The sequence below is a fragment of the Microtus oregoni genome, unplaced genomic scaffold (assembly GCF_018167655.1).
Source record: "Microtus oregoni isolate MIOR12 unplaced genomic scaffold, Mior012 000018F_ref0000195, whole genome shotgun sequence".
In the NCBI taxonomy this organism is placed as follows: Eukaryota; Metazoa; Chordata; class Mammalia; order Rodentia; family Cricetidae; genus Microtus; species Microtus oregoni.
The window spans coordinates 10,615,656-10,635,854 of record NW_024543077.1 but is presented as its reverse complement, the minus strand read 5'-3'; the positions used below and the strand labels follow the sequence as shown (position 1 = coordinate 10,635,854).

At 38.0% G+C, this 20,199-nt stretch overlaps 1 protein-coding gene across 1 annotated transcript in view; it reads left to right on the top strand.

Annotated features, from left to right (window-relative positions):
• LOC121458915 (protein piccolo) overlaps nt 1-20,199 on the top strand; it is a 309,061-nt gene that overhangs the window by 219,184 nt on the left and 69,678 nt on the right. Inside the window, exons 12-17 of the mRNA XM_041668303.1 lie at nt 7,654-7,762; nt 8,281-8,348; nt 9,128-9,342; nt 13,163-13,213; nt 16,162-16,286; nt 18,384-18,410. Of these exons, the coding sequence (XP_041524237.1) occupies nt 7,654-7,762; nt 8,281-8,348; nt 9,128-9,342; nt 13,163-13,213; nt 16,162-16,286; nt 18,384-18,410 (595 nt within the window). The remainder of the gene's footprint in view (nt 1-7,653; nt 7,763-8,280; nt 8,349-9,127; nt 9,343-13,162; nt 13,214-16,161; nt 16,287-18,383; nt 18,411-20,199) is intronic.

Sequence of the window (20,199 nt, the reverse complement as noted above, 5' to 3'; positions counted from 1 at the left end):
AACTTTTCATTCATAGCCCGCCTCTGTTGTTCCTGCTCAAATTCCAAATTTTCCATTTCCAGAATTCCCTCAGTTTTGGTTTCATTGTCCCTTCTATTTCCATTTTCAGGTCTTGAACAGCTTTTGCTTTTTTTTTTTTAATTTTGTTTTGTTTTGTCTTCTTCAACTCTTTGTATTTTCTTTGCTTTCTTTGGGTGGGTTACTAAAATTCCTCAGCTTTTTTGTTCTTGTTTTCCTGGATTTCTTTAGGGGATTTACTCCTTTCCTCTTTAAGGATTCTGTCATCTTCACATAGTTGGTTTAAGGTCCTTGTCTTGTGCTTCGGCTATGCTGGAATATCCAGGGTCTTCTGTGGTAGGGTAGCTGGGCTCCAGTGGAGACACATTGCCCTGACTGTTATTGTGTTCTTTGCTGGTATCTGGTTATCTGGGTTCGGGGTGAGTATTGGTCTAGGTGGTGATTTCTTATTTTGTCCCTGTTGGGTGGGTGTTTTATTCCTTCGTTTCTCTTTCATGTCTTTCATGTCTATGTTTTCAGTGAGTGTGATGGCTGTGTGTTGCCTCTTATACTGGCCTGCTCAGCTAGTGTGTTGACATGGAATGCCAGCTAGTACTGGGGGCTGGTTTTCTGCCAGACACGGTCTGTGGTTGAGTAGGAGGTTCCTGTTTGAGTTGGGGACTAGGATACAGCGGGAGGACAGGAGCGGGTGGTCTGTGGAATCTGCAGGTCTTGGCACTCGGGATGGAAGGATGCATCCTGTGTTCTGTTGCAACGCTATGGATGAGACGGAGGGATCGGGTCTGGGGTAACAGAGTCATGCTTTTATGTTCAATTGAGTGATTTTATAAGCATATACCAAGCAAAAAGTGAAAGAATAAATGGCAAGTAGCAGATGATATAAAAATATCATCAAATTGTGCATTCCAAACATCCAGTAAAGAAAACTAGTGAAGGTAAATTGAGAGAGCAAAAAAAGGGGTAGAATCATCAACTCCAGGGGCCTCCAAACACCCCACGGAAACATGGTGGTGAAGCGGGGAAGCTGGAGAGTCTGGTGCGGTCCCATGGAGAGTACCAGGCAGAGCAGAATGTACCCCCTGGTGAGACTTCCAAATAAATAAACAAATAGCCACAGATAAAGATAAAAACATCAAATGAGTTGCTCATACCCAGCCGAAACCAACTGGGGAAGCTCAGCTGAGGTCCCTTCGAGCTTTCTGTCCCTGAATGAGATTCCCATCGCTGAACTTCCAGCTCCTCTTTCCACAGCAGGGACTTCTATGTCATAAGACAAAAAGTCTGAGCATCTGCTGGAAATGCTTCGCCTTCTTGCTGTTTTCAAGAATACAGTGTTTTTGTTCTTTGGTGTTTTGTCCTCCCTGCCCCAGCTGGGGTCGGGGAGCCACCCGTCCTCAGATGAAGGGCATCAAAAGGCACTTTGACACAAGCATGCTTGAGGTCGTGCTTAACCCTGCTTCCAGAGTCAGCTTCTCGGTGAGCTCAAACAGCACGTGCAGTTTATCGATATAATATATGTTATGAACAATACTCAACATGCCAAATGCATTTTAAATTTTCCTCAGAAAATCTCCCTGCTTTATTACATTCTTAAGCTGATATATGTGTACATAAACTTAATTAATAATTAAGTGAATTATCACAAATTAGCACATACTGCACCTTACATATAACTTTTTATTGGTGATGAAATTTAAGATTTATTCAGCAAATATGGAGGACACAGTGGAGTGATTCCAATGACACTCACCATGAATGTTGGCTTCCCAAATCATTTATCCTGTAACTAGACATTTCAACACATGGACCATCTTCTCCTGTTTCCCTCTGTCTCAGTCCCCTGCCAACTCCCATTCTCCTTCTGATTTTAAGAATTATAAGAAGCCAGGTAGTGGTGTTGCACGCATTTAATCCCAGCACCCAGGAGGCAGAGGCAGACAGATCTCTCTGAGTTCAAGGTCAGCCTGGTCTACAGAGTTTCAGGACTGCCAGGGCTGTTACACAGCGAAACCGTGTCTTGAAAAACTAAATAATAATAATAACAATAAAATAAAAGAATTATAAGAATATTAAAATCTTCCATCTAATGCTAAAGATGAATTACTAGGTTCCTTGTCAAAACCGGCTTTTCAATTACAGGTTTTCTCCTGACTCATTTATTTGGGGTTTTAAAATTATTTCTCAGAAATGTTTGCAACAGTCTTTGCATTTAATCGACCAGATAAAAGTATGTTTTTCTTTTGCGTGTGCTCAGTGGAGACGATGGCATTGCCACCCATTTAATAGCACCTGTATTTATTAGGAAACAGTTTTCCTGAAATAAAGTGATGATATTCTGTGTTAAAATCCATTGTCTGAGTGAAGTACATTTACAAGGCATTAAAAATAGTTAAGAATATATCAAATGAATATTTATTTTTTTAAATATTTATTTATTATTATGTATACAATGTTCTGTCTGTGGGTATGCCTGCAGGCCAGAAGAAGGCACCAGACCTCATTAAAGATGGTTGTGAGCTACCATGTGGTTGCCAGGAATTGAACTCATGACCTTTGGAAGAGCAGGCAATGCTCTTAACCGCTGAGCCATCTCTCCAGCCCTCAAATGAATACTTAAAAGGATTAAAGACAAAAATAGTTAGGACCTTTAATGCTTCCACCTGGACATCTAAAGTAGGAGTGGCCTTTTGGGTGTTTTGTCCCTTCCTCTAACCCTATTTGTCCATTCTGTTAGCTGCTCATCTCTGCATAAGTCAATACTTTTTCTTATGGTCTGTTTATATTCACTAGACATGCCATTCTTCAGATGTGATAGTTTTAACATGCTAAATAATGAGCTTTTAATAAGAATGTCATTAAAAACATCCATCCTAGGCATAGTAACAGAATCAACTAAGAAGTTCAATTATGAAATTTATTTATATCTGAACTGAAATCTACTTAAAATGAGATTGTGGCGTTATGCATATTACACTATTTCCTGAGGATCCATCAGATTATGCCCACATACCCATGACCTTCTTCTGACTGTTCAGTCACTTTCTGATGTTATCTTGTTCTAATAATATGTAGTAATCTAAGACAATAGATTATAGTAATAAATTGGCTTTGACATGCATATCAGTCCTTCCAGGACATAATGGACCATAATGGTGAATTGTTTTAGTGATCGCTGTGAACTAAAAGAAAAATCCTATCACTACAATCTCAAGGCTGGGACACAAATCATACCAAATTTTATTCTGTTATACTCTCTGTGAAAGCATGGATTTGTAATATTCATATTGAAGTACAAAAAATACATGTTCCAACAAGTTGATTGTAATCAGTTCCAATTGTCTCTTTAACTATTGGTAGTAAATTTAATTGCTTTCATTAATAGTTTTTTTTTGTCCTATATTCAGTAAAAAAAAAAAGTCTGATTAGTAACTGTACATTCTAGAACACTGAGAATAACCCGTAATTCTGAAAATGCCTGTCAAAGCCAGAGCACTTCTTCCATTCTAGGTGATTTCCTTATTGTGCCCTGGTGTTTACAAGAGAAATTCTGGATATAACGGAAGCCATAGAACTTAAGGACATCTTGAAGCAGTTTTTCTTTAAGGCAGTACCTTCTTCCATGGACCACACAAGCAACCACAATTTCTTTGCTAAAACTGATTCCCTACATTAATTTCATGAATCTTTTCAGTGTGGGTGATACATGCATCTGCCTAGAGAAGGGACAAAAAGAAATGAGGAGCTATATTAGCCTCGTTCCTTTCATTACTTACCCTAAAATTATGAAGCACAGGTCAGACTCCTGTTTGTTCACTAATACCTTCAAGTTTTTAAATGTCTGCAACGTCAATTAATATTGTCATATAAGTAATAATCTCCAAATTATCTTTATTAAAATTAAAATGGCATCCTACACAATTGTGCAAAGTTTTACGTATTTGAATATTTGATGTATTTAGTGGAGCTAAATTTGGTGTTAGTAAGCACAAACTGAAAACATTTTCTATTTATTGACACAACCTTGACCGAGGACATTGTCAAATACTATATTTGTATACAGCCAGTAACTGTATAGTGTAAAGCGAATAATTTAAGCTCTTCTGTGTCTCTTTTTTATAACAGATTAAGTTAGAGCATCTGTAGGAACTTATTCACTTTATAAAACTAATCGAAAGCCACGTGCTGGTTTCTAATATATTTACCTAATACTTTAATAGGACTTTTCAAATTAATTTTAAGGTCCCATATGACTGGGTTTCATTGTGGCACTTGCATACATATGTGCACTATACTCTCTCCTAATCCATCCCTCTGCCGCGTTTTCCTCCTCCCGTTCCTACTGGTCCCTTCCATCCCGAGATCGCCCCTCCACACTTACTGCGCATGTGCTCCATTGCCTGTCCTTTACGTTGCTCCTTTTTTAAGCTGTCTCACTCCCTGATAGCCTCTGGTCATCTACAGACTTTATAGGTTTGAACAGCAAACTGCGACTGTTGTGCATTTTGACAAAATTAAGAATTTGTCTTTGTTTCTGTACTGGTAACTGGTGTGATCGCCACTGTCTGTGGATGTCATTGCAGTCGACTGTGAATGTCAACTGGGCACTCCCCATTTGACAGATCACCTAAAACATATCTTGATATAACTTAAATACATGAAAATATTATTGTTTGCTTCTAATCCTAGAATTAAACATGCATAGTATTTTCTAGAAAATTTTCTATAATCCAGTAAAAGATGTAATTTAAGATTGAAAATACATCTAAGTGAGTTCGAGGCCAGCCTGGTCTACAGAATGAGTTCCAGCACAGCCAAAGATACACAGAGAAATCATGTCTCGAAAAAAAACCAGAAAATACATCTAAATTATTAAATAGTAAAATAACACTGGTAAGTTTCAAAAAGGTTCTGTACATATTAGTCTATATAACTTGGGTTTTTTTTAGTATCAAGTAATTTTAAGTGTGGTAGTACAATGCTTCCTGCTTCAGCTTTTTTCTCAAGTTTGATACCCACGTTTAGGAGCTTTTGGACTTCCAAACATGTTTAACTCAATCCATTCTATGGACAGTGTCTTTGATATTTTTAATAGGGGTTGCAGGAGAATTTGGATACATAAGCATTTTTAAATGATTGATTCTTGAAGACTGTGGCTATATTATCATATTTCCATTTCTTTGTGTTCCCAAAAATGCCTTTCATAACCGCTTTATATATTTTTTATTCTAAAGATATTTCACATAGTTGAATAAAGTTATTCCTGGCTGCTTTGTTTTTTAAATTTTGTCACATTATAAAAGAGTGCTTTCTTGATTTATGTTTTAGTTAATACAGTTTTTATGTGTTGACCTTGTATATTGCAACTTGCTAAATGGTTATTTGATAATGTATTTGTGGTTCTCTGGTTGTAAGATTGTGTGTGCAAGCAGTGAGAATTTGGCCGCTATCCCCTAGCCCCAGTGCCTGTCCTGTCTTTGTGTTGCATGACTGACTAAGTAGCATTTAAAGACCTATGCTCAGTAACTAATGGGCATGGTCATGCTTGTTCTATTCCAGATCATGGAGAGACTTGCTCAGTCTTTCTCACTCATTATAACACTAACCATTGGCTTATTAGAAATGTATTAAACTGTGATGATACATATTTCTTCTAAATCAACTTTATTCTTCATGTTGTAAAGTCTTAAAATACTTTCAAGTGTCCTTTATGTATCTACTGGGATGATTCTACAGTTATTAGCCTTCATTTGTTCTTGTGATGAATCAAATACATTGGCTTGAAATCACGTAATATTTAACTCATAATTCTAAATATGCTTTATGAAATGAGTAGAGGTTGTATTCCATTCTTCTTCAGGAACTGAGAGGCGTTGAAGTGGGAAGTATAAACTATGTTGAAAGTAGTGATGCTTTTTCTTGTACATCAGCATGGGCACCAAACCAGGACAAAAGACCTGGGAGAATATTTTTAGCTTTTGCCGCTGCACTGACTAGCATGAAAGGATGAGTGGAAAAGAAATGCTGGTATCTGCCCTGGGGCAGAGCCGAGCTTGGAGTTAAAAGCACCACATGCATGCTGTGGCAATAATATGGTCGGAAATGTTACTGACGATATAAAATGTGTTTTCCTTCATTATGATTAGACACGTTCTTTATTTCACTAGATAATTAAGTTTTCTCCGTGTTCCCTTTTGTTCCACGATGTAAAAACCTGAGAAGGTAAACACAATAGAAAAAATAGACCTGGGCTTATTTTCACAGAATATGATTCTGTAGAAATATGAGGGGATAATATCTAGATTATTATGGCATTAATTTTTCAATTCAGAATAAATGTAGGTTTTTCCTCCTAGCTTTAAAGATGTTTTTACTTTCTGCTTTCTCTGCACTGAGTTATCCTTAGAGCCAACATCTTTTTATAATGTTCTTATTTTCTGTATACAACAGCTGGGATTGTTGAAATAAACCTAAGACTCCTCTGAAGATAAAGTTTTCTTGGAGTAAGTTGTAGAAAAGTCTTTCTCTGTGTTAACTGTGAGCCTTTGGATGGATTTTTCTGTTACTCAATTCTAGTCTAAAGGCATTTCCTTCACTTAATTGCAACTTGTAACATGCCTTCCGATGTATGCTATATAATGAAAATTAAAGACACAACCATATCATATTTGCATTTTCCCATTGAGCCAGCGCTGAAGTGAGCAATAGGGAATTACAGAGTGTGAAGTATAATTAAAGCTGTTCAGAAATTATTGTTTTTAATTTACTATATAATGGCATACAGATATTTTCTCTAGAAGGAAGCTGATAGCATTCACAAATATTTGGGTACCCTGTTGGATTATTTTCAGCCATGTGTATCCATCTCATATAGCTATATCTTATGGCCATGTGAATGAGGTCAAACATGCACTTTTAGGTTATTTTTGACAACTCACAAAATGAACCAAAAACTCTGGGTATAAATGTTTAAATATTAAATATATTATTATTTTGCGTAAAATTGTCCTTTTAGATAGATAGCATAAATGAAATGCCTTGACCAGGCAGGAAGAATACATAATTTATTAGATTCAGTGAAAAAAATGAAAAAAGTAGATTTTTCAAGATGACAGCAGAGCACGTAGCCTTTCTGAACACAGAACCTGTACTAACCGCACAGGTCACAGACCCACAAAGCTGACCTTCCTAGAACGCTGTTGCTGTTCTGTTCAGAAACGTCTGCCTGCCTTGAAATAGACACAAAGTACCAGAGCAGAGCTGCAGCAGGAAATCCTGATGACTTTTTTTTTTTTACCACTCCTTTCCATAAAAGGAATCTAATGCTAATGGTTGCAATTACCTGTTTGTTTATTCAATATGATTTTCTTTACGGAATTGTGAACAGAATGCATGTGTTTGGTAAGAATTAATAGGTTTTTTTTTTAAAGGCAAACTTTGCATGTTGTCTTAAACATGTATTATACATTCAGGTAAGTTTGTGTCCAACTACATGATGCTCTGGAGAACATTGTGTCCGTGTTCTCTGAAATGTGTGCTGATTTGGCTTTGAAAAGCACAGAAAATCTTTTGTGCCCTGTGAGCTAAGATTACAGATAACACACATGTTTGATTTCATACTCAAATTTGTCTTTCTAGGCATGCAGGTTTTGGAATGGAACGGGATTCCCTTAACCTCTAAGACATACGAGGAAGTACAGAGCATCATTAATCAACAAAGTGGGGAAGCAGAAATATGTGTAAGACTGTGAGTTTTTCCCCATCTTTCTGTTTCCATTTTTTGGCTCGCCATGTCTCTTTTGATTTAAATTGTTAAGGTGGAACCTTTGCCCCTCAGCAGGTGTTTCAGAATGAGAAAATAAAGCGAATTCAAAGTCGATGGCCTTCTTGTGCTCTGAATCAAAGGTTAGGATGTAGCCAGAATCCAACAGCTACCTCTAAGGTGTCACAGCTCTCCCTTCCTTGCTTTTATTAAAATATGTTCCACTTGAAAAAAGGCCGGAACCCAACGTGTGTAATATTTTGAAGTGACTTGCGCTTAATCCATAAAGATTTCACCTTAAATGATCATTCTTATCAGCTTTGACTTTTAATGACATTGCTAATATGGACTGGGCGAGCAGGGTGCGCATGCCCGGGAGCTGCTTTGTACCATGAACCACTTCTCATTGACCTTCTGGAAAGGAAATCAAGACAGGTGGGGAAAGGGACCTTCGGTTGCAATCTTCCTCAATATCTTTCTTAATGACCTGTCTTCATTTTTAGGGACCTCAATATGTTGTCCGATTCAGAAAACCCCCAGCACCTGGAACTGCACGAGCCACCGAAAGCTGGTAGGTGCCAGAGTCTGATTTCAACTATGGGTGAAGAGGCCGATACAGAAGTAGTTTGTTTTGACATAGATACAGAGAAAATTATAAACTTATATACAAGAATATTATCATGAACGACACCGAAAGTGTTTTAGCTACAATATTAGCATTCTGGGGAAACATGCATCTTTAGCTGTTAGAGTAAGCGAGAAAACTATATTAAATATGTGCTTATGAGTTCATGTTTTAAATTCTTAAAATATGAATTCATCTTGTGAAGGCAATCCACGGAGCTATTTTTAATCATATAGTTTTCAGTTACTATTTATTTTTTGAAGCACAACTTGGCCTTTTGCTATTGTTATTATAATGATACTAGGAACTCTTAGTTACTGAAATAAACAAGCCAGTTCAAAATATATACTTTGTGAAATTTCTTCTATAAAGAATATGAAAGACTTAGAAAAGAAAAGAAATATGTGTTCATCCAAGCAAGTTCTTGGGAGATAAAGTAGGTATTTTGTTATTCCCAGAGTTCACTCAATAAAACATTCAAAGTATTTTTCTGAAGACTTAATAGGACTTCAGATCCCCTGTAATTCATCATTATAACACTCCTATCTGGGCTGTCTCGATTTCCCTAAAAATAGATACATAAAACTTTCATTGAGTACATTTAGTTTTAAAATTTTAACTTAATCTTTAAATAGTGCTTAGACATCCATCACCTAGAACTCCAACAAGCATCACAGTGCATCTGACATTTAGACCCAAGACGTAACGCCTTTGTTTTCTCTTAGTGGACAAGGCAAAGTCCCCAGGGGTTGATCCCAAGCAGTTGGCGGCGGAGCTGCAGAAGGTCTCGCTCCAGCAGTCCCCACTGGTCATGTCGTCAGTCGTGGAGAAAGGGTCTCATGCTCATTCAGGTCCCACGTCAGCAGGATCCAGCTCTGTTCCCAGCCCTGGGCAGCCAGGGTCACCCTCCGTGAGCAAGAAGAAGCACGGTAGCAGCAAGGTGAGGTGGGCCCCATGTCACTGCAAGGGGCCAATTCTGGCCGTTTATTCTGGACAGGAGGTAGCTGGGAGGTGAAGTGATTGACATTCTGAAAAGTCCTGAGGATCTATTGAAACAAATATTTTCCACTTCTGACTGCTTAACTGGTCCCTATAGAAAATCACATCTCTTTAGATATTTCAGTTTTTAAGAAAGACAACTTTGAACAATGTGGTACTTCATAATCTTGATGTGCATTGGAGGACATTGTTCCAGAAATCTAAGTTTCCTTCTAGGTAGAACATTAGCTTTATGACTGCTTGAAAACAAAAGATACATATCCTGCTAGATCTCTCTCAGTACAAAATGCAAAGGGATAGAAATAATTTAGGAGAAAGGAAGGAAGAAAGGAAGGAAAGGAGGGAGGGAGGGAGGGAGGGAGGGAGGGAGGAAGGAAGGAAGGAAGGAAGGAAGGAAGGAAGGAAGGAAGGGCAGTGACATATGATCACCCTTCTAAATTTAATTCATTTCCACCGTATGGGTTGTTCTTCATGTGCTTGTCTTTATTTGAGACAAACAAATAAAAAACAAAGTTTTTCTTTAAAGTTGCTGTGGACAGTGCACTGACCCTTCTGCCTAGAAAAAGCAGGGGACAGTACAATGTGACTTCTCTGGCGTGGTGTCCACTGTGCCATCTCTCATTGGGCCCTATCCTATTCATGAAAAACATAGGTTTCTTTTCTTAAAAATTATACTAGGCATAGTGTTATTATATCTGCTCTGATATGCTTGTGATCAGAACTGTGTTGACGAAGGTTTCAGCTCTGCTTTTTGCTCCGGTCATTTGCCCATGACTGTTCAGTTTCAGGAGTCATGCTCTACCAGACTGCAAAGCGGGATGGAAAAACCCCCTCTCTCTCATTCCAAGTAGACCCGTGGTCCTAAATTGTACCCATTTTCAGCAGATTGGCACAGCACCATATGTCTTAGAATGAGAGAATGTGTTAGAACTGCATTTGTTTTTGCACAGCCTTGACTATTTCAAAAACTGCACCTGAATCTCAGGAGCCTAGGTCTTGTCATTTCTCCAGCTGTGTGCAGTGCTCTTAAAGTCTGAGAACTGCTGATGCAGTTACAGATGAAGAAATGCTCAGCCAAGTTCAGTGAGCATAAGTAGGGAGGACATCTCCGTGGTGCTTAAGAACCAGTTTAGGTAAAAGGAAGAAAGGGGGCAACACTCCAAAGAGAGCACAGCGTGAAGAGTGTTGGACAGAAACTCCCACGTCTAGAGGATGGATGTTCGTAGGTACTTCAGGGATGATAGCGTATAGAAGCAGATGGTTGCACGTTGAAAGGCATGAAGGGCTGGGCTGAGCTTTCCACTACAGTCTGTAGGCAATGAGGAGTTGATGGTGGGCAAGAGGAATCAATACTGAGTACCACATTTCCTCCGTGAAGTCATCACGGCTTGGACTTTCTCTGATATTAAAAATCTTTCTTTCCTCATTCTTTTTCCTCCTGTTGTCATTTCTTGCTTCCTTCTTCTCTCCTTCCTCCCCCAGTCTCTTCCTCCCTGCCTCCTAGCCTCCCAACCTGCCTGCTGTCTTACCTTCTGCCTTCTAAAGGTGCTCTTTGTGTCTCTGAAGACAATTTACAAATTGACTGCAGGTGTCAGGTTCTTGGCTTACTTTCCTATGCTGGCTACATGCACCATAAAACTTAACTATTTTTGTTCCCCCGACCACATATTATAGTTGAGTGACTTGCACAGAACAGTAGCAAAGATGTTTATGATTCAAAATGTCAGTGATCACCTGTGAACCTCTGTTCTCCTTCGGGGTGCGCAGTTACAAATTTGCCTTACTGTTACACGTTAGCTTTGGCGACCATGATTTAGAAGATAACAACTCTTCAAGCAGGATAGCATTTGGACAGTGCTATTGGCAGCTGGTGTTTCCTGTAGCCTTCTTCCCTTTGCCAATAATTGGGTCTGTGTAGGTTTATATTTGACTGAAATATATGGTTCCAGCGTCCCATTGTCCAAGGAGTAACTACTAACCACATGCAACTGGTTTCAGCTGACATCTGTGTGAATTGTGGGCCAAATTCCGTGACTTTGTGTGGAAAAAAAGACTGAAATATCTCAACACACTAAATTTTGCTAACGTGGTAAAGTGACAATATTTAGGATGAATATAAATATTTTTATAATATTTCTTGTTTATTTTAGTGCGGTTATTAGAAATTTTTAACTACTTTTGTGACTCATACATATACTCAATTGGCTAGTTCTTGTACAGATATTATTTAACTGTTGGCAGTGATACAAATCAAATCTGATAATTTGGGACATATGTGCAGTGTGTGTGTGTGTGTGTGTGTGTGTGGTGTGCATGTGGTGTGTGTGTGGAGTATGTGGGTGTGGTGTGTGTGCAGTGTGTGTGATGTGTGTTGTATGCGTGGTATGTGTGTATGGAGTATGTGTGGTGTGTGTGGTGTGTGTGTGGAGTATGTGGGTGTGGTGTGTGTGCAGTGTGTGTGATGTGTGTGGTGTGTGTTTTTAAGTGAAAATGTAAAAGTTTACCTTAAAGAATAGACCTACTTACTACCTATTCATCTTTTTTATAGTTATTTGGTTTGTAATATTGAGTTTTTGAAGTTCCTTGCATATTGAGGAAATTAATTGTCAGACTTATTTTACAGATGGTCTCTGTTCTGAGGCGTGTGTCTGTACATATTGTTTGTTTCCTTAGCTAGGGAGAAGCTTGTAAGTTCACCATAATTCCATTTGTCAATTGTAGCTTTCACTGTCTGTTAACTTCACAGACAAAAGTTCTTCCTCAGGCCACTGTTGAGCATTCCTCCATATTTAAAGTGATTGTGTGTAACTAATCGCTGAAACATTATCAAAATTTTGGATGATTGCTTTTGAATAATGTATATAAAATATAAATTGAAATTATTTTAATAAGTTTTAAACATATATAATGATACACATAATTATATATTTTAAAACTATTCAATATCAAGCAAAAAAACTATTCAAGAGCTATTCTGGAAAGGATATACTTTATTAGAATATTAGCTAGTAATTTTACATGATGCATATATGAAGTGCAACAGAATTTCAATATCCTTGATTTAGCAATAAAAATCCACAAGCAAATATATCAACTGTTTTAATTTATTACTTTGCTTTTGCTAGCTCAGTATGGCCTTGAATTCACAGTGGTCCACGAACCTATACCTCCTGAGCGCTGAGATTAAAAGTGTATGCCGCCACATCTGACCCCTAGATTACTTTCCGAACTACTTTGAAAGCTCCATTTGCCTAAGGAGTTTGGAGGGCAATGAAAACTTTTCCGAAAAGATACATTTTAATTCAAGATTAAATTTCCTGTCTGTAGGAAAGTGTTTTGGGGGGTGCTTCACTGTTCAGTGAGCTAGAAGAGGTGCAAGGATGGCTTTCACTGCAGCTTCCGTGCTCCTGGGCAGTCTTAAGTAAACACGGCTTCATTACTAAGTAGCTCTTTAAAACCTCGAAATACGTAAGCAACATGTTTTAAACAAAAAGTATTCATTTTTGTAAGGAATTGAAAATACTGCTGATATAAAACCATGGCTTCGATACAGGTTTTCCAAAATGAAAATCAGGTTTATGCATCCTTAAACAAGTATGAGAATTTTAAGTAGATGCTCTAATTCTGAAGCAACCAAATGGATAAAATGTATGTTGTAGTCAGTGTGCTACAACCAATTGAAGTTAATTTTAAAAAAAAATAGTTAAAATGAAGGCACCTAAGAATATTTTTTAATGTAATATGTGGTCTTTATATTTCAGCCTACTGATGCAGCAAAGGTTGCCTCTCATCCAATTACAGGAGAAATTCAGGTATGACAAACTTTTAATATCATTGTTCTGTTATCTTTTCTGTTTTTACTATTTTTCTCTTTGAATTTCTAACAGTCTGTTTGGGTCTTACACTTTTTATATAATGCTACCGCATAACGTGTGTGTGGGTGTGTATGTGTGTGTGTGTGTGAGTGTGTATGTGTGTGTGAGTGTGTGTGTGTGTGTGTGTGTGTGTGTGTAGAAACTAGTCGTGGTTTTGAAATTCCAGACTGTAAAATCCTCAGTCAGCAGCTACTGAGTTCCAGCATTTCACAAACAACTTCTCCTTCCAAAAAACCTGTGAGCCCGTCTTCAAACTTCATGAATCAAGCAATAACTTTTGCTAAATTATTGTTTTCTAACTAATTGATAAACAATTATCATAGGAAAGCGTTTTTCATTTTGTAGTTCCCAATAACTTTGCAATTCATAAGGTAAGTGCCATAAAATGTACAAAATATTGTTACTTTACTACTGCATATAGTTTTATATTTGTATGATATTGTCACTGCTTATATATTACTGTGAGTCGCAGTGAATGTTTTTCAAACTTGGTTTTAGGAAATATCAAAAATTAATTCTAGGTAGATGAGAAATGTCATATAGAAATTAACACAGTAGGAATTAGCTATCAGAGGCCAGCATGGTCCCGGTAAGGAAGAGCAAGTGTGTCTCCAACGCACTGTGAAGGAAATTCTGACAAAGGACTTCACAGAGTAGCAGAGATATGAGCTAATGTTTCAAGAAGCATAGAGAAGGGGAAAATGTGTTACTGGAAACAGCATCACACAGAAAGCGGTTGCATTGAGAGTCGAGCTATGATGGAATCAGCTCTGAGATGCTGATACATCCAGAAAGGTAAATTATCCCTCACCTAACATAGGCCAGCATTCCATGGTTTAGAGTATGCGGCAGAGTGATGGGGGAAGTATAATAAAAAGCCATGTATCAGCAGCCTACAGAAAGTATTACAAGGGCAAGGGTACGAAGACTGGGAAGTGAACGCACACACAGGAAAAAGCTAAAGGGAAGCAGTGAAAACGCAGAGGGACTTTGTCCCAGGGTGCCTCACGGACAGAGCCGGTGGAACTGGGCCTGGCTTGTTGTACATTCCTGATCTTGCTCTCCCTATGCTGGCTGCCAATGTTTTCACCAAACCTGCCTTCTGCCATCCCACAAGCAACACAGGAAATGTTTCAACTTTTGATTACTAGTTTTCACCTACGTTTCTTAACTTCATGCCTTTTGACTGATGTTTGCTGTTTCTGCTGGGTTTGATGTTCCCTTGTTTCTTCGCCTTCGTCCAATCCTTCAGCAGTAAGACATAATTCTGAAATTGAGCCTTACCTGGCACAATGCCTCTTAGCAGTTTACAGTGGTTCTCAACCTTCCTAATAATGTTACACTTTCATACAGTCCCTCATGTTGTGGTGACCCCAACCATAAAATTATTTTTGTTGCTACTTCATAACTGTAAATTTGCTACTGTTATGAATCAATATATATATATTTGAAGATAGAGATTATTTGCCGAAAGGGAAATTGAGTGATTGAGAACCAATGTGTTAGAATATCCTGAAGGCTGGTATTTCGGTCATTTCCCCTCGTGTGGCAAAGCCTTATTCCCGTGGCGCACATAGAGCCATAATCATAAAGGTGCGGGCCTGGAGCCCGTGTGTGTGAGGATGGCGCATGCGCAGACTGGTCTGACCCCAGACCTCCTTGGGGGTTTCTGGGAATGAAGAGGGAACGTTGTGATAACCAGTCTCTCAAGGTGACCTGAAGGTTTCCATGTCAGGGAGAAATAGATTAAGAGCAATGTCACTTGAAACTTGAACTCCAGAGCAAGCTAAATGTGTCTCCCTTTCTGCTTCTGTGTCCTGTCAGCACACAGTTCCAATCCCTGTCTTTGCTTTTCCCTTAGGACAGATTGCCTTGTTATTCACACATTGGTCATTGTTGTCGGAGATACCTGGGCTTTTCTCTGTGGAATCAGATTAAAATTGTGCCAAAATGATGATGTATATTAATGCTGAAATTTTAAGCAAAGCTTTGACCCATTTTAGTAACTCCATCACAGTGAAAACACTGTCTTTTTATGATTTTTAAAAAGTTAGTATTTTTACATGTAAGTTCCCACTTTGAAATAAAGTTCTTTTCATTTCAAAGTTCTTGGAAAACTTAAAAGAAATCAAGACTTAATCTAAATATAACAAAGGCATCCTACAATGGTCAAAGAGAAAATTATTAATCGTAATCATTTCAGATTATGACAGTTTCTCAAATATCTATCTGAACAGTAACTCTTGTTCTTTGGTAGCAATGTGAGCATCTCATCAGCATCTTAGAGCTAGGATTAATTATTCCTCTTCAGCTTTTCAAGCCCAAGGGTAAAGTCAATATCCCCCAGACTCTTGCTTTATAAGAAGTGGTTCAGAAAGAGAAACTACAGTTTTAAACTTGGAGAAATTAAGAAAAAAATGAAATCTATTCTTTTTTTAAATTTTAATGTCTCAATCCTGATAGAATCCTCTCCACATAGCCTTTCTTCTCACTGTTCAGTTATGAAATATTAATGCTATTCTATAATACATTTACAAGTTATTTAATTTTCAAAGTCCTAGTAATTGTGGGATGTATTCGTTTGCTATGAATAAATTTTCATTATGAAAATATAATAAATATTTACTGTATTAGTGTCCTGTTAAATGAACTCTAACTAGGCCAGGATTCTAACTTGTGCAGAGTCCAGTAGCAATACGTTTATCAGAAATCCAGACGTGCCTATGAGCATTCAGTTAAACTGGACATTAACTGTTTAGTTTCCAGTAGAACTGAGATGAAGTGGGTAACTTCTTATAAAGTGTTGGACGAGCCAGAGAAGTATGAAGTGATGCTGCTTCACGTGTTTGTTTGTTTTTTCACGGAATCCTTTCTACACCCTGAAGCTTCAAATCAACTATGACCTTGGAAACCTCATAATACATATTCTTCAAGCAAGAAATCTTGTCCCTAGAGACAACAATGGCTACTCTGACCCTTTTGTTAAGGTGTACCTACTTCCGGGGCGAGGGTAAGTAACAAGACATCATTATTCAGGTATCGCCGGTAGTAAACAGTCCACAGAGCATCTCCCATTCGTTTCCAGGCCTAAGCTGGATAGTCCTTCCTACCCTGGCTTTAGTTTGCTTTAGCCATTGTATTTATTTCTAATAAGGAGATCCAGTTGAATTAAAAAATTTTTTTTCGAGACAGGGTTTTCTGAGAGAGCCGTGGTCATAATAACGCCAGTCTCTCTGGGAGCGAGCAACGCTTTGATTGTGGGAACCACACTTGTGCTATGTGCCCAGATTATTCTAAAAGCATTTAAAAAATTGTGGCAGGTTTAAAGAGCTAACTTACATCCCTAAATCCACATGAAAAATCAAACTTCGTTTACTTTCTTTTTACAGTGTATGTATTTATATCTGATATGCTTGATGTCCACTAAGTGACTTTTCATGAATCCCTATTTATAGACACATTTCCAAATCAATGTTTTAAAAATAGTAACAAATATTCCCCTTACTCCACAACCTCTCCAGCATAGGCTATCACTGGTGTTTTTTATTTTAGCCATTCTGACAGGTGTAAGATGGTATGTCAAAGTTGTTTTGATTTGCATTTCCCTGATCTGCTAAGGAGGTTGAGCATGACCTTAAGTGTCTTTTGGCCATTTGAACTTCTTCTGTTGAGAATTCTCTGTTCAGTTTTTTAATTGGGTTAATTAGAGTTTTAATGTCTAGTTTCTTGAGTTCTTTATATATTTTGGAGATCAGACCTTTTTCTGATACGGGGTTGGTGAGAATCTTCTCCCATTCAGAAGGTTGCCTTTTTGTCTTAATGACAGTATTACTTTCTTCTATATATTTTATAATATTTTAGTTGGCTTGAGGACCCCACTGGTGTTTATAGAATACTCTACCCATCAGCAATGAATGCTTTTAAGTACATAGCGAACATTTCACAGAACTGCATTGTGCTGCAAAGCCTCAACAGACTTAAAAGCAGCCAAAACATGCAAATGTGTGTGCTGATCATCACTGGCGTGTCTGAAAAGTGGCCACATTAGAGTCGTGTATGTCCTGCTATCTACTTACTAAGTCACCACAGGCAGACCCCCATGTATGAGATAGTCTGTTTCCTTTTCAATGAGAGCACAATCATAATTTTTATTTGCCAGTGGAAACCAGTCAGATAGTGCAGGGAGGATCAGTGTCCCTGCTCTAATACCATACCCCTCCCCAAACAACTCCTTTTAGAAAGATACAATTGTTGGTACACTTGATATAATTTTATTTTCTTAAAGATTTTTGAAATTCTCAGTAATTTTTTATTAGAAATCAATAAAATAGTCACAAGAAGAGAATCTTTTATTTTAACTAAATAGCAAGTTTGCGTATTTGTATTTACGAATTGGCCACATCCTTTAAGAAGGGCGTGACAAAAATAAAAAACAAACAATAAAAACTTTATTTTGGTTTTGGCCATGAGAACGTTTGTGTTCTTTAAAGAAATTAGGAAGTTATGGAAAATTACTCTTAGGAATTTGTCTCTAAGTATTTTTAAATGGATTAAGGTAAAAAGTACTTTCCTTCATTTTCCATCTTCCTCATCAGTGGTCCTCAGTGTCATCGTCGATACTGAACAAGAATACTTATATGTATGCATGCTGTTACTCTGGAAGAAGGTGGCAAAGTTGAATAAGCAGAACAGATAGACAGGTAGCATGAAGGTTTCAGCCAGTTCCATAATGCTTAGCTGAAAGGATAAAAAAGAAGAGTAAAATGGACCCAAAAAAAAAATGTACATCTAATAGTATTACCCTCTCAGAGTTTATCCAGCTAGCTATCCTACAGTGGATTCAGCTCCGAGGTGGCTAGCATGTTCCTAGCCTGTCATAGCGGTATCACTAATTACTGAGTTGCCGAGTGATGGGGATTCACTGTACTGTGAGCGCTGTATCACGGTGGCGCTAAGATTATCTCCTCCTTAAGCCGGTTTCAGGCTGTGCATTGCATCTGATTGCTGTTCTCATATTTCCTGTCTATTTCTGCTCCTAACTTTTTTTCTCCCTGTCTTTCACTCTTTCCTGTTGTACCCTTTCCTCTGGCTTCTGGAATCAATGCAGTCAAGTCATGGTTGTCCAGAACGCAAGGTAGAGTTGATTCTCCTTCAGCGTCAACTATTCTGTCGTACCTAGAGTTGTAACTGTGTGTTTAATACCTCTGCCGATATGTCTACTTGGGCCGTAGCTATTAGTTTTCTCCCAGTGAATTCTGTTGAATTAGGCCTACAACAAACAAGCCTTCTGACCAGTGTGCAACAGGACATAGAAAATTAGACTTTAGTGAAAACAGAAATGAACGATAAGGAAAATTTTACACTAAAATCGAATATAACTACAATTTCCACTTGTATTCTCAGTAATGAATTTCATTTAGCTGCTTATGTGATAATCATGACTTAAGTTCTCCTGATCTCCTATTGCAAATGAAGATATTGCAAGTGATTTTTGAAGTGAATTTATGGACTAGACTAATGTGTGTATCTCATTTTAAATATAATAAGTGTCAGATTTGTTTTACCCTCACTTGATATTGAAACGTTTCCATGATTTATGTTTTCTGTATCATAAAATCATTAGAAGTCAAAAAAATCACCGTCCTATAATGATGAGGAACCACATGAACACTCCTCTTTGGTTTTAGTCATAGGGATTTTCTCTGCTTTGTAACAGGCTGCATCTTACCAACCAAGACTCCCTCTCAAGACATAACCCAAAGGATGTTTTGTTGCACCTCGCCCACTGCATTATAAATTAATTGTGTGATTTAATTAAAGAGACTCATGTACCATCTGTACTAATAGGATAATGAGGATTTTAGCCTCAGTCATATTATTAATTTTGCAACATTTGCTTGTCTACATTATTCAAATATGACATTTTTATTAATCGTGGAAAGCTGTGACCCAAGAGAGGTTGTTTCTGAGTCTTAAAGATGTAAATATTTATCTTCAATGCTAGGATCTATTATCGTAGCCTTAGCAGTACCCAGAAATTTCATTCCTTAAAGTCACATCATTAGCAACCAGTGAACAGACACACTGTGGTGGCTCTCTTATGGTGGCTAGTTCTCTGACTGTGGGTACAACCTGAGTTTCCTTGGCTGATATGTAGAATCAGTTCTGTTTCAAAGATATGGATGGTGTCAGTTTAGATCTCATAAAGCAGCCCCCACATTCACAAACTCCCTGCATTTATCTAAGGAAACTTAGGAACATTGTCAGGGTGGTGATTTCCTGCATTTAATGTATAGGAGAGCATTTTTGGGGGAGCCCTTTGTAACGATTGGATGAGCCTGGAATACTTTGACTATCGTTTGGAAGTTAAGAAGCCAAGCTCTCATCCTGATTTCATTTTCGCCATACCTTTGGGAGCTATCAGTGTGAGAGGAAAATGCCAAGGCATGGAAGCCATTGAATGGAGACCTTAGGAACCTGGCTTTGAATGTCAGCATTGTCACTTAGAAGTCATGAGATGTCACATGAGAAGTCATGATTGTGCTTTCTTCTGTAACTAGAAATAATAACTTCCTTCATGGGTGTGTGTGTATTGTGTGTGTGTGTGTGTGTGTGTGTGTGTGTATGCATGTGTGTGAAATGCCTAGTGATAAACCAAAAGTGGGGAGTATCATGTATGACACATAATAATCTTCAGTAAAGCCGGGCGGTGGTAGCGCACGCCTTTAATCCCAGTACTCGGGAGGCAGAGGCAGGCGGATCTCTGTGAGTTCGAGGCCAGCCTGGTCTACAAGAGCTAGTTCCAGGACAGGAACCAAAAGCTACGGAGAAACCCTGTCTCGAAAATCAAAAATAATAATAATAATAATAATAATAATAATAATAATCTTCAGTAAGTGGCAATTGCTGTTATTACTTTTGAT